Source organism: Lottia gigantea (assembly GCF_000327385.1).
Source record: "Lottia gigantea unplaced genomic scaffold LOTGIsca_23, whole genome shotgun sequence".
Taxonomy (NCBI): domain Eukaryota; kingdom Metazoa; phylum Mollusca; class Gastropoda; family Lottiidae; genus Lottia; species Lottia gigantea.
Window position 1 is genome coordinate 1,527,557 of NW_008708645.1, and position 15,267 is coordinate 1,542,823.

Genomic DNA, 15,267 nt, shown 5'->3' on the forward strand with positions numbered 1-15,267 from the left:
TGCTCATAGGTCAGACATCAAATTAAAGAAAGACAAGCCTGTTTCTAATCATTTCAACCTCGACGACCATTCAATAGACGATCTCACCCTAATCCCAATTGAGCGTATAGAAATTGACTTGCCCGAAGATGAAACTACCAAATTCCGTCAATCTAGGGAGGCCCATTGGATTGAGACATTGAATACAGCAAGACCTATAGGACTAAATATTCATCATAATGTAGGCATAGCACCCTTTGTTGTCCCGTTTAATACAACCAGCAATCGAGCAAGCAAGATAGTTCATGCCCACTATAAGAGCCTTCAAGAGAAATTCCCCCATGTCTATAAGCAGAAAATGATAGTTGCATATTCAAAAAATAAGAACTTAAATGATAATATTGTTCATAGTAAACTAAAAACAATCAGTACATAACAGATACTATACTTCTCGCCCATTGGGCGAGTTATTTTTTCTAATTTCAGATCAGAATAAGAACAGAAGAAAACCCAATATCAAGACCCTTAATCCTGATTTCTAAATAAAGTGTCTGCTCCACCCTAGGCCTGTACATTTGGGAGAATCAAACCCTCCCTTCCCCGAAATCCAAGACAACAGTAATACATGATAACCACTACGACAAGAATAATAGCACTGAAGAGGAACTTGGCATCACAATAGACGAGGGTTCAATTCTACTTCACACTATGACGTGCTTCTCTAGAAAAAGTCAAGAATAATAGCTGCTGTTTAAACAAGCTATTCCACAAATACTTTCACTAAAATAGACTTTATTTTGAGACAGGTTGTTTGGCCTGGTATATCAAGTAACGTTCTTGACAGGATTTGAAAACCTTTAGTTTTAATGATAGTGAAATATAGATAATTACTTTTCTTCCTATTAAAAAACAAAGCAACACACTGTTTTATAAAATGGCGGCAACACCTCATACAGTTGTCTCCACTGATTTGCAGGTCCTATCATCATCAGAAGAAGACAAGTTACTGAATGACGTAGCAATGAATGTTACGATACACACTTAGTCTGTTACTACATCTCCTTCTGGGTGTAATATATTACCAGTTGCGTTAAATTTACAGGACACATTACATATATTGTCTCAAAAAATGGACAAAATGGGCAATGACTGTATGAACAATTATACCAACAAAAGTAGTTCAGGGCCTTCCACTTCTGGTGATATTATCAGGCCATCCAGAAAAAGAAAGCATGAGGTTGAGAAAAAAATCAGTGAATGAAAAACCTATACATCAAATAATGTCATCTTATGTATCTAATAATGATAGTGAGACATATATCAGTGATTTGGAAGTGTTGACATCACATCTCAGATCGGTCTAAATCTATGATTTAGATATTCATACTCAACTAGAATCAGAATTCAGTGGAATGGAACCGACCTCAAGTCCGTTATCCGAGCGCTTGGCAACTATCATAAATAGACGGTTCAAGACTTGCGTATGGCAATGATTCAGAAAAGCTTTTATAGCTATATGTTCTCCTTAAAGCTCCAGAAATTGTAACGCAAATGGTAGATTCAAGAGCTCTACTTGGTAAATAAAGCGACTTAATTAAACCAACCCTAAATAAGGAATTCAGTTCCTTGTGTTCAAAAAATGTACCAATAACAGACAATTAGTTGTTTAGAGAGGATTACTATCAGACTTAATGATGTAAAAAAGACCAAAATTAGACTGGCTTGTTTGGATTTACAAGAATACAACAAGCTTGGGAAGCTTACTTAGCCAAAGTCATTGGTCTTAATAGTCTCAAGGTTTCCAGGAGTCATATATGGCCCACTTTATCATAGGTCCCTTGACAAGGGTAAAAATGCAAGTGTCTATGGTAATTTTGACTCGCATATGCAGTTAAGCACATTTGTAATACAGGAAAGCCATTGGTGGATAGATAACGTATACAATCTACTTCAAAGAGACCGTCCTACTAAAACACTAACTGCAGATTGCATCTTTATCTGGATGGGGAGCTACTCTGGTGACGAATGGAGTAGTGTAGAAAGAAGTTTTCACATAATCCATTTATAAATGTTGGCAGTCTTTCTTGCTTTTAAAAGTTTTAAACAATACCTTGTGTCATCTCATTTTAAAGATTTTTACTGATAATATTACTACTGTTTTAACACTACAGCATAATAGGCTCATATGGGTGTTATATGATATCTGGTTAACCATAGCTCACATTTCTGGATATCAAATATTAAAGCTGACAAACAATTGCGCCAAATTAAAACGACACTCTTTCACATCTTCAGAAGAAAAATGACCCCCTCTCCCTTTTAATGACTTTGGCTCAATACCATGTAGCGGTTCTACGTAAATATACTCATTTCTCACAATTTTCAAAATAAGAAGACCGGCAAAACTTTCCTTATGAGCGACCTACTTTCTTGCATTGACCAAAATTTGATATACCCAATTTCTTGCAAAAAGTGCGATACTCAATATTGTGGCGTATAATTCACCATCTGGGGCGAACAATATTATAGCCACCTCTTGACAAATTGGGATATTCGTCGATTTAAAAGAAAACGTGGTCTCTAGAGGGGTAGCTACAATTGAGCAAATCACTGATTGGCTAATAAACTAAAACAATAATTGGGTTACTTCCCTTCAATACAATAACATTTATAGACCACAATTAACCGATATGGATAATCCTATTCCAGTAGAGTCACAGTTAACTTGTGAGTCAATGAAGTCATCTGAAATAGCAATTTCATCATCGTCTAATATAACAGATTCAATATTGTCTATATTATCAGGTTTATAATTCACATTAGGTCGAACAAGTCCTTTCTTAAGTCGATTAATATGCACAATATTACGCACAGCATGTCCATCAGATTTTCTGCGTAGTTTAACATGAATATCAGATAGTTTCTGAACAATATATGGTCCATGCCAAGGGCTTGATAATTTTTTACTTTGACCTCATTTTAGCACTGGTTTGTAGAAAAATACAGTATCTCCAACAGTAAATAAAGGAGTAAATTGTTTTGTAGAAGTCTTTTCACACATTTTTGTCTTTCTTTGCTCAAGATTCTTAGCACAAATCTGTCTTGCAAGTTCTAGTTGATCTAACAATTGAATAACATATGATTCAGCAGATTTTGGCATATCAAGTTGAGGAATAGTTATATCTAAGAATGTTTTAGGATATCTTCCATGAACTAGGAAGAATGGTGTATATTCTGTACTATCTAAGTTTGGTGTATTATTATAAGCAAATTGAATATACGGTATAAAATTATCCCACTGAGTACCATCCAAATATTTGCCAAAAGTGTTTAATATAGTACTCATTGTTCTTTCACTTTGACCATTACAACTAGGATGGTAGCTTGTTGTTTGAGTTTTCTTTATATTGAGAATCTTACAGGTTTCTTTCACAATGTTACTTAAGTAATTGGTTCCACGATCTGAGTGGAGATATTCTGGAATACCATGGCGACAAACAATATTTCGAAGAAATTCTGTAGCAACTGTTGCAGCTTTAATATTTGGTAACGCAATAAGTTCTACATATTTTGAAAAATAGTCTATGAACACTAACACATATTGATTATTGGTAGTTTGACATTTTGGTAGTGGTCCTAGAATATCTGTACTAACACGTTGAAATGGATGACTAGCAACTGGCATTGGTTGCATCAAAGCTCTTGTACTTTTAGAAGGAGCTTTACGTTGACAACATCTTTCACAGGATTGTACATATTTAACAATATCCGTATACATACATGGCCAATAAAATAACTGACGAGTCTTTTGAATAGTACGATTAATTCCAAAGTGTCCTCCAAGTAATGAATCATCGTGAGTAAAGTTAAGTACAGTTGGAACTAAATTTTGAGGAACAACAATCTGAACATCCACTCGTTCACTTTGGTGACCTTTACCTTTATAAAACATGGTATAAAATGTCATTTCTCAAAAAATAATCCGAGGCAATATTTAATAAATCTTTTCTATATTTTGGGTTTGAAGGCAACTTCTGAGTTTCTAAGTATATAATTAAGTCAGAAACTTTGAATCTTCTCTTTGAGACTTACATAAAGAGTCTTTAGTCCATAGTTCATAGAGATTTACATTATCAGCACTTTCCAAAGTTGCTTTTGAAGGAATTTTCACTTTTGACTTAGATTTGACAGCAGCAATATTTACATTTGGAAATTCATCCAATATTGAGGGTACATCATAACATGGTAACATGTCAAGATAATTGTCCTCTGTAGTGTCACTATCATCATAAGTACGTCGACTAACAGCATCTGCGTTACAGTGAACACGACCTGGACGATATCTTATGGTAAAATTGTAAGATTGTATAACTGCGATCCATCTAGCAAATTTTCCTGTAGGGTTTTTAATATCAAGTAACCACTTTAAAGCTGAATGATCTACAATTGCATCAAATGTCGAATATCGAAGATACGAGTCTAAACGTTTTTATACAATATACTAGAGCTAAACATTCCTTTTCAGTAATACCATATTGTTTTTCTGCTTAGTTGAGAGAGCGTCCTATATATGAAATAACACGTTCTTAACCATTTTGGGTTTGACATAGAACACCACCTACAGCGAAATTACTTGCATATGTATACAAAGAAAATTTCTCATCTCCATGAGGGTATCCAAGAATTGGAGCAGTTACAAGTTTCTGTTTTATTGAGTCTAGTACATTTTGCTTCAATGTCAATAATATAGTTTTCAATATTTTCACCTGGTAGCATAACTCTTTCATACAGTTGTTGCTCTAATAACCAATTGTTAGGCTGTGAGACTATGAAATGATACTTAAATTCATGAACTAATCTTGGTTTACTGTGGACTAATTGTGGAGGCAAATTATTCAACCATATAACAGCGGGTCCTTGAAGTTGAAGAAGCATTGCAGAACCAAAACTTTCGTCAGGGATTCGTTGAATATCTGTCCATGCTTGAAATCGTTGAAGCAAGGTGCGGGCGTCTTCTGATGGAAGTCCATAGAACGGTTCAATATTAAAATGTGGCATCTTACGGTTTTGACAGTGATTTTACTTCATTAAAATCTTGTAGAAATACACAGGATCAAACTGTTTACATCTCCACCATCTGTGGCGTATAATTCACCATCTGAGGCGAACAATATTATCGCCACCTCTTGACAAATTGGGATATTCGTCGATTTAAAAGAAAACGTGGTCATTTTTATGTAGACATTTTATTATTCTCTACAGGGGTAGCTACAATTGAGCAAATCACTGATTGGCTAATAAACTAAAACAATAATTGGGTTACTTCCCTTCAATACAATAACATTTATAGACCACAATTAACCGATATGGATAGACCTATTCCATACTATGTTGGCGAAACTCAAAATGCGTTGCGAACCCGTTTAAATGGCCATCGTTACGACATCATATACATGGCAAAGATAGACCTATTGCGAACCATTTAACATTCCCGACCACTCCAATGATAACCTATTGATTATATCTGTAGCATCTGTAGAATCTGTAGCAGCTATTCCAATATCAAGCTCAAGCATTACATCAGCTAATTTCATCATTTCATCAGCGTTCAATATCCTCTTCACAAAACTTATGTGTCTGCTAATTTTCCATGACTGTGTCAGGGAACAAACAAAAGACAGCTTTCTTCAATCTTGGAGAAATAAAACTCAAAACCGAATATTCAACCATCATAACCAAATGGAATGTATATTGTCATGATTCCATTTAAAGCTAGTTTTGAAAATGGCATCAAGTTTTAGCTACTTTTGTTGACGTAAATTTAACTAACAGTACTGGGTTAATAGTGCCAGAAGTAATAATAGTGCCAGAAGTACTCTTTCGGTTATACTACCAATGACATGTAATGTGCCGTATGGACAGCATTCAATTGTCAAAAGATATCTGAAGGGAGTGTTCAATATCAACCCCCCTAAACCAAGATATCATGAAAAAAAGGGATGCGAATATTGTGATAACATTTTTAAATAATTTCCTAGCGTTGAAACAGTTAGGTTTAAAAAAAAATAAACCGGTTTACTCTCTTAGCCAGTTCAAAGGACACAAACACTTCAATATATAAACGAAAAGACAAAATACACATTCTTTCTTAGTTTCTGGACTGATCAAACAATCTCGTCCAGGTTTTCCTCTTAAACCACTGAAGTTTTCTGAGAACTCTACCAATCCTCACCTGTGCATGTTTTCTCTTATAAAGGTATATTTATTGAGAACCTATTACTTAAGAGGTGAATACACCCAATTATTAATTAGTCTTACAAAACCTCACAAACTTGTTTCGACTATTTCGAGATGGATGAGGTGTGTCTTAAAACAATCCGGCATTGATTCAGATATGTATAGTACATAATCAGCCGTCACATCGAAACTAGCTAACAAAAATGTGCCAATTGATGTTATACTTCAGTCTGCAGTCTCAACATTCAATAGATTTTATTTCTAACCTCTATGTGAACAATTCAGTGCTTAAAATAATAACTTACGAGAATTTCTGTGTTAATTCAACAATAGACTTGATCAACACATATGTGTCGTATATTGAGAGTCTATTATGTACCATATATTCAAGTAGAATATACATGTACATATCTTTTTTATCGCAGTTAATTTCATGTTACTGTTGAAGTTTATATTGTTATTGTTAACGTTCATATTGACGATATTGTGGAGTTTTACGTCCTACTTTTCTGCACCATGTGGGCTAAAGATGACGGACAACGCCATGCAGGGTACAATGAAGGAAATTTTGCCAAGACAGCGGCATTAGCCTGCTCTTTTTCGATTTTCAACTGTCGAGGGATCTTTAACGTGCACACCCTGTGGCACACGGGGCCACGGTTCATTGTCCCATCCGAAGGTATAATCTCGCCCCTTCGTACGCAAACCTTTTAATGTCAGATTGGGAACGTGAGGCGCTGCCCCTCTGCCCATTTGGCCCACTTTTTACGGACGCTTTTTGGATGACATTTTTATGGTTTGGACTTGGATTCTATCAAACAGTTTTTGGGAATACTTAGTAATAGTGTAATTCCTTATCAATACCTGAGATTAACGTATCTATGATAAAAAAAAATTGAAATTTTAGGTAATTTATTTCGTAATATTTACACTACATATATCTACAATGACGACAGTCCAAATATATTAACATCTATTTAACTCTGGTAAACTATGTTACAAAATATTGTTCGTATGACTTAACAAAATAAGGTGCGGTCTTTTCCTTGATTTTACCTTGATCTTTAAAGTGGAACTACAATATTTTCTATCCTTCACCCAAAACTATTGTAATAATTTACTATTTTAAATAAAATGAATAGAGATAGATATAATGATTAAAATAAATAAATAAATAAATAAATAAATAAATAAATAAAATAGATAATATAAATAAAATGTAATTCAATAGACGATCTCACCCTAATCCCAATTGAGCGTATAGAAATTGACTTGCCCGAAGATGAAACTACCAAATTCCGTCAATTTAGGGAGGCCCATTGGATTGAGACATTGAATACAGCAAGACCTATAGGACTAAATATTCATCATAATGTAGGCATAGCACCCTTTGTTGTCCCGTTTAATACAACCAGCAATCGAGCAAGCAAGATAGTTCATGCCCACTATAAGAGCCTTCAAGAGAAATTCCCCCATGTCTATAAGCAGAAAATGATAGTTGCATATTCAAAAAATAAGAACTTAAATGATAATATTGTTCATAGTAAACTAAAAACAATCAGTACATAACAGATACTATACTTCTCGCCCATCGGGCGAGTTATTTTTTCTAATTTCAGATCAGAATAAGAACAGAAGAAAACCCAATATCAAGACCCTTAATCCTAATTTCTAAATAAAGTGTCTGCTCCACCCTAGGCCTGTACATTTGGGAGAATCAAACCCTCCCTTCCCCGAAATCAAATGACTTACTATAAGAATCAGAAAAAAAATCCCCCTCCCATGATTCCATGTGTTTTTTAATCATTAAGATAATTTGTTTTGAGAAATATAGATTCAGTGAATAAATTACCTTTATTGGGTACCAAAGACATTTCTTTTTTACCAAAGCAGTCAGCCAAAGCTATCTTGAATCTGTCAAGAAAAATAAAGACTGAATAGGCCTATAAGATCCATCGCGATTTTTCAAAATCATAGGCCTACCAGTGATGTGAGTCTATCTAGAAAATTACCGAAACTTTGTCATTCTGGTTCTGGTGTTGAATTGGAAAGAAAATAAGAAAGAATTCTAAGACTATCAAACTAGGCTACAAACAATATAGTTTCAGTTTAAGATATGTTTCCAAAACTACAGTCAAACTAAAAAACAAAAACGATCAAAATATTACTTACAATACTGCCATTTAAAAACTGGGAAAATTGCAATGTAAAGTAATATTCTTGAAAAATTTATAAAAATTCCTAGAGAAAATTGCCAGCGTTCGTCTCTTTAGAAAACTTAAAGCTCTGTGGCAATTTATGCATATTTCATTATGACGTCATAATCAAGTTTCGTTTAAAATTAAGAGTTTTTGATTGGTTAAAAAAGAATTGAAACCATAGATTATAATCAAAAAATGAATAAAAATCTAACTTTGTGGACGTTTGATGTTACTGCCCGATTTTCAGTAAAGAATACTTTTCATCAAACTTCGTGGCGAAACTAACAAGAATACCTTTCAATATATCAGCAAAGTTTTTGATTAAAACAGAGCAACTACGGCAAATGCATGAGATACACAAACATAGCTGTCCAACGTTATATCAACATTATTTTCTGCTCGATAACGATTGAGTTGATTATCATTCAAGATTTATTAGGGTAGATACTACACCGGCAATGTCACAGTCGTCGCTAAAAAATAGGCACAGTACCTATTTAAGTCTTCGAAATACATTTGACAAAACTTTACACTTTGATATTTGGTAATCACAGTTTATAAGCGTGTGCTACAGCTATGCCCCACCCCTTCTCCTGCTTCACATAGCTTGCCCAAAGAGTGCCATTCCTGTGATGATGTTGTTATGCTAGGACCTTACTGGTTACGTGTAATATGTAGTGATAAACATAATATACCAAAAAACCGTGCCAATTTTTGCTGGTAATACGCCCACCATTGTAATGGTAGCCAAGTCATCTCGGCGGTTGACAGAACTATCAATAAATGAAATATTTCGAGAGTAACATTTTCATACTGCACAAGCTTTATTCAAAGATTTCTATTTTTTTTATTTTCAACAAGTTTCGTCTTAATCAGTCCAGAGTTTTACGAGCTAAAGATTGAACACATTTTTGAGAACACGGGCAAATAACCCATATTAAATATTTTTCGATTTTATGCTTTTCAATAAGGTTCGGGTGATTCAACCAAGTTTCTTTAAAATCTGTTGGGAATTGTGCCTTGAATGTTATTTCAAGAACAAGGGCAATAACTCATATTAAATAGTTTTTATGTTTTTTTTTTAAATATATCTTCTTCCTCACTGCCCTAATTCTCTACACCCCCGTCTCTTCTTCCTCATTGGTCCAATTCTCTACACCCCCTGTCTCTTCGTCCTTTCTGTCGCAACTCTCTACACCCCATCTCTTCTTCCTCATTGTCCCAACTCTCTACACCCCCGTCTCTTCTTCCTCATTGTTCCAATTCTCTACACCCCCTGTCTCTTCGTCCTTTCTGTCGCAACTCTCTACACCCCATCACTTCTTCCTCATTGTCCCAACTCTCTACACCCCCATCTCTTCTTCCTCACTATCCAACTCTCTACACCCCCATATCTTATTCCTAACTGTCCCAACTCTCTACACCCTCTATCTCTTCTTCCTTACTGCCCCAACTCTCTACACCCCCATCTCTTTTTCTCATTGTCCCAACTCTCTACACCCCCATATCTTTTTCTCATTGTTCCAACTCTCTACACCTCCTGTCTCTTCTTCCTCACTGTCCCAACTGTCTACACCCCCTGTCTCTTCTTTCTTACTGTCCCAACTCTCTACACCCCATCTCTCCTTCCTCATTGTCCCAACTCTCTACATCCCCTGTCTCTTCTTCCTTACTGTCCCAACTCTCTACACCTTCATCTCTTCCTCATTGTCCTAACTCTCTACACCCCCATCTCTTCTTCCCCATTGTGCCAACTCTCTACACCCCATCTCTTCTTCCTTACTGCCCCAACTCTCTACACCCCCTGTCTCTTCTTCCTTATTGCCCCAACTCTCTACACCCCCTGTCTCTTCTTCCTTACTGTCCCAACTCTCTACACCCCCTGTCTCTTATTCCTTACTGTCCCAACTCTCTACCACCCCTGTCTCTTATTCCTTACTGTCCCTACTCTCTACACCCCCTGTCTCTTCTTCCTTACTGTTCCAACTCTCTACACCCCCATCTCTTCTTCCTTACTGTCCCAACTCTCTACACCCCTATCTCTTATTCCTCATTGTCCGAACTCTCTACCCCCCTGTCTCTTATTCCTTACAGTCCCAACTCTCTACACCCCGTCTCTTCTTCCTTACTGTCCCAACTCTCTACACCCCGTCTCTTCTTCCTTACTGTCAAAACTCAAGACTTCATTTGCTACATCGGACTGGACTTCTACAACATTCTGAATTAATACCTAATTTTTATGAAATGTGAATGAAATTTAAATTAGACTATCAGATGCTTCACTGTTTTAATAAGTTAACCAAGTCGCAATGGTTTATGTTTCTTTTGTAAACCATGGGAAGAAAAAAAACATTTTATCTTTCAAATTTTTATTATAGACAATTAAATTATATTTTATCTATCAATAATTTCAATAAAAACATTTTATCCACTTAAATCACAATGTACTCTTTAGTCAATTTCTAAATGCCAGTAGTGAATGTATCCAAGATGAAGATACTTGTATAATGATTCATTTGATAAATATTTTCAAAAAAGCCAGAAAAAAAAATTCTAGCAAAATTTTTATAAGTTGGCAAAATCTGTAATTCAGAACAGACAAAAAGATCAAGATGGAATATTGCAAATTGGTTACTAGTGTTGGGTGTACTCTCCTATAGATGCACCGGTCAAGGTTACACGAATAGAACATATTTTCTTTATAGCAATTAACAATTAGAGTAATAAAGATGAAATTCAAAGTGTAATAAGATGTATGTTATAGCACTTGAGCTATATACTAGATGTTTCACTTTCTTGTTCACTAATTGTTAGCCCAGGAGCACAGGGATTTAAAGGCTAGAAGTTCTAAAAGGTCCATGGGACAAGAATTTGTGCCAAGCTCAGAGCTGTATACAGTTATAATTGGTATCTCTATTGTATCATTAAATAAAATATGGTCTCAGTTCTGAAGCTTCTTTTGACATTTCTTCCTTAGTTCTCAATGATTTACTCATATCTTTATCATGTTTCTGCAACTGGAAGTAAACCATATATAGTATTGATCAGACTTGAAACCATCTTCACAATATCAAGCTATTACGAACTTTGTACTTGCAATAGCCATGTAGTGTTTTAATTGGATTGAATTGCAAGCAACTACAGCCAATCAGAGTACACAACAGAAATGCTGTAAACATTTCTTCAAAGTCTTTCTGTTGAGGCGTTTAATCTGCTGTATTTGCAAGCTACAATCCAATTAAATTGCTTCATTTACAATCTTCTATGACACAAAAAAAGTTATTATTGCAGTCAAGGACGAAGTTTGTAATTGTTCAGTTAACTTTTCCAGATGTTTTTTCCAAAATGTTTTTCCTCAATGATTTTATATCTAAATAATTTTTTTTGAATGTTTTTTCCCAAATGTTGATTATTAATGATATATATATGTTACAGTCAATCTGTGAAATCAGCCATTTCATGGAATGCCTGAAATTTTTAGCCTTTTCATGAAATGACCAATTCACTCAGCCATTTCATGAAATGGCTAAAATCAAAATTCTTAGGGAAGGGCATGAGAATCAGGTGGGTTGATATATAAGAAGACTAATTTTAACAACTTTTTTTATTTTATAACTGTTTTGCACATTATTTAAACAACAAGAATAAAAATAGCACATTTATAATGTTCATGGAGTCATTTATTCTTACATGTAAGACTGCTGTGGCATCTACTATTTTGCACTTTCTTCTGGTGATTGTCTTTTCTTGATAAGCTTTTCAATATCGCCACACAATAGTAGTTCAAATTTTGACAGTAGGTAGTAATGGTGTCTTGATTTCTTGGTTTGAGGGTCTGCTGCCAACTTCAAGTCGGTGATTATCTGATAGTAAACGTTTCTAGGAATACTTTTGAAACAAAGCTTCTCTTAATTTAGTTAATTAAGGATTAATGGCAATGGCAATAAGCAAACATGGGGCTTCAATAAGCAACTCAGAGTCCTAAATGATTAGGATGACTTGTTACTGTATGGGAGAGAATCTTGTAAAATATAATAATATAGGATTAGGATAATAAGTGATTGAGCCCATATTCTACAATCAATCAAGTAAGCCTGCATTAATTAACCATTCATTAAATAAAAAGATTATATTTTTAGATAAGAATAAATTATCAAGTGCAAAAATCATTTGCATTGATTTAAAGATGTATTTGAACTGATAATCACAAAATTAAAATCATTTATAACAATTATTTGTCAATTATTTTATCAAACAAACTATACTATCAAAGTCCCTATAAAGCCAAAGATTATTACACAGATTGGCTGAAATTGCACCAGCCAATCAGTGTAACTTTAACATGGAAATTTCAGCCATTTCCTGAAAAGCCTGAAATATTTAACCATTTCATGAAATGGCTGAGTGAATTGGTCATTTCATGAAAAGGCTAAAAATTTAAGGCATTTCATGAAATGGCTGATTTCACAGATTGACTGTAACATATATATTCCTGTCAAGTTTACTCAATTAATGGCTTCGTGTGAATGCCAACAATGTGATTAGTTTTATGAACCTACAGTAGAAATGTAGATTACTTCCCAGTGACATAATAACTGAAATAAAATCTTTCAGTTTTCTCTTTATAGAAACATAATAATAGATATTTAAGTATCACAATAGAGGTTGCACATATTTTACCAATATGGTTCTGTTCAACATTCTGAATCTTATCAGGCGTGTCAAATAGAAATTTGTCTCTGAGAAGAGGATAATGCTGGTATATTGGACTATGTATTTTTTATAGCAGAATTTATGTTGGTGTATGAAAAAAGAAGAAAACCATTACCTCATCATAAATAGAATCATTCTTTTCAAAATCACCAGGTTTTCTTGGTAGAATATGAACATGAACATGCTGAAATATGAAGTTTTCATTAACTTTCAACAACTATGCAATCATAATAATATAGGCTATCTGCTATATAAAATTGTATGTCACTCTAAAACTGTACACAGTGGGGTAATGGGATGTGGGAGGCACATAGAAAAGTTATTTGTCATATCCTTTGTCAAAACCACCACATATATGGCAGAATGTACCAAATAAATTTAAATGAATGAAAACCTCTTCAGACTCACCATGGTTAGTCTGGTAGACAGAGTTCTTCAGAATCTATAAGGTTAATATACACCAGATCTGACATGAAAAAGTACAACACAACAATAGAAACAATATCTATTGCATAAACTATACATACTGGCTGCAGTACCACACAACACAGCAGAACATCCTAAGACACATCAAATCAAAATACAAAATGTACCATATTCCACAGGCTTTTTAGCACATAATAGCAAAATTATCTTTTAAGCAGATATTGTCACATGGAAATACTGAAGCAATATTTTATTGTGTTGCCTTTTCAGTAAAATGGTGTGTATTGAAAGATTGTGTTGTATTGTGCTGTGTCAAACTGTGTTGTACTGTGTCATGTCGGATCTGGTGTGTATAAACGCTCCTAGTTGTAATTCTTGTTAATTATGGTTCTTTCTTTCTATGGATTAAAGAGAACAAACCTCCACACTTTGACCAGCATCCACTCCATCTTGTATAGCTATAGTTAAAGCTGTACCTTTAAAATGTTTTTGACACACCTCTGATATCCTTCTAGTAGTATTAAATAAATCAGATGTTTCTTCAGCAGTCATTTTACTAATTTTTTCTACTTTTCTTATTGGTGCTACCAAGAGATCTGTGTGAAGTTTAGGAACTATGATACATGATAATTGAGAAAATTGATTATTGATATCAGTTCATGTGATATCCATAAGAGCTGGAATTTTCAGAGGCTGTTACCAAAGTCTATAAAAAGAAAAATAGCGATGCCCACATTTGTAATGGCAGCTAATTTGTCCGGGGGGTTGACAAGAGTTATCAGTAAAAATGAATGTTTCTGAGAGTGAAATTTTCATATTTCATGGGTTTTGTTTCCAGCTTTTTTTTATTCAAGTGGGATTAATTTAACATGTCAAGTTTCGTTTAATCCATATAGAATTGAATCTTTTGAGTGGCAGCAAGTGGCAAATCTTTGCGTTAAGACAGTTATATATATATATATAGGCAAGTAGCCCATTAGATACATTTGTCAATATATTGATGGTAAATAGTAAAATATTTGCAAAAAAGAATATTTTTTATTAAAAAAATAACAATACATCATAATTAATAATTGGTTGTAACCAGCACTCTATCGTGTCCACAAACAATTCAAGAACAAGGGCAATAACTCATAGTAAGTATTTTACGATTCGTCTGATTTTCAATAGAGTTCATCCTTGGGTGATTACAAACACTCACACCAAGTTTCGTCAAAATCCATCAAGAAACTAGCTCTCTATCATGTCCACAAACAGTTGTGGACATTGTGGACGGACGGACGGACACTGTAAGATATGGATCCAAACGATAATACAATATATCATTGTTAAACTGATAGACACAGTATTGCATTTATTGCATACCTCCTAAAGTCTCTAAAGCTCTCTACTATAACAGTTCGTAATATTACTCTCATTTGAGAAATGATATGGTTTGAAATACCTGAAATGCCCAAGAAGACACAACAAAATCATTCATTACCAAGCCAGATTCAGCTTTATGAATGAATAAACTTCAAGTATAAAAGGATACGTCCTGGAAGTACAGGTTTAATATTTACAAAACCATAACTTAAACCAGTTTTAATAAATACTTGTGTTGATTTTACTTGATATTGTCCAAATTCATAACAATCTCTATCATCTATATTACCTGAAAAAACAATTTAAATACAATATAGGTCTCAATATACCGTTTCTGTGTGTAACT

The 15,267-nt window shown here is 34.3% G+C and overlaps 1 protein-coding gene across 1 annotated transcript; it reads right to left on the reverse strand.

Moving 5' to 3' along the window:
• Positions 1-11,341: 11,341 nt before the first annotated feature.
• LOTGIDRAFT_116186 (hypothetical protein) lies at positions 11,342-15,187 on the reverse strand (the record flags this gene model as incomplete). Its single annotated transcript, XM_009054951.1, has 4 exons — positions 11,342-11,434; positions 13,246-13,314; positions 13,977-14,152; positions 15,091-15,187. Coding segments are annotated over 4 exons (435 nt in total), but the record flags the coding sequence as incomplete, so codon positions are not given.
• Between the last annotated feature and the right edge of the window lie 80 nt (positions 15,188-15,267).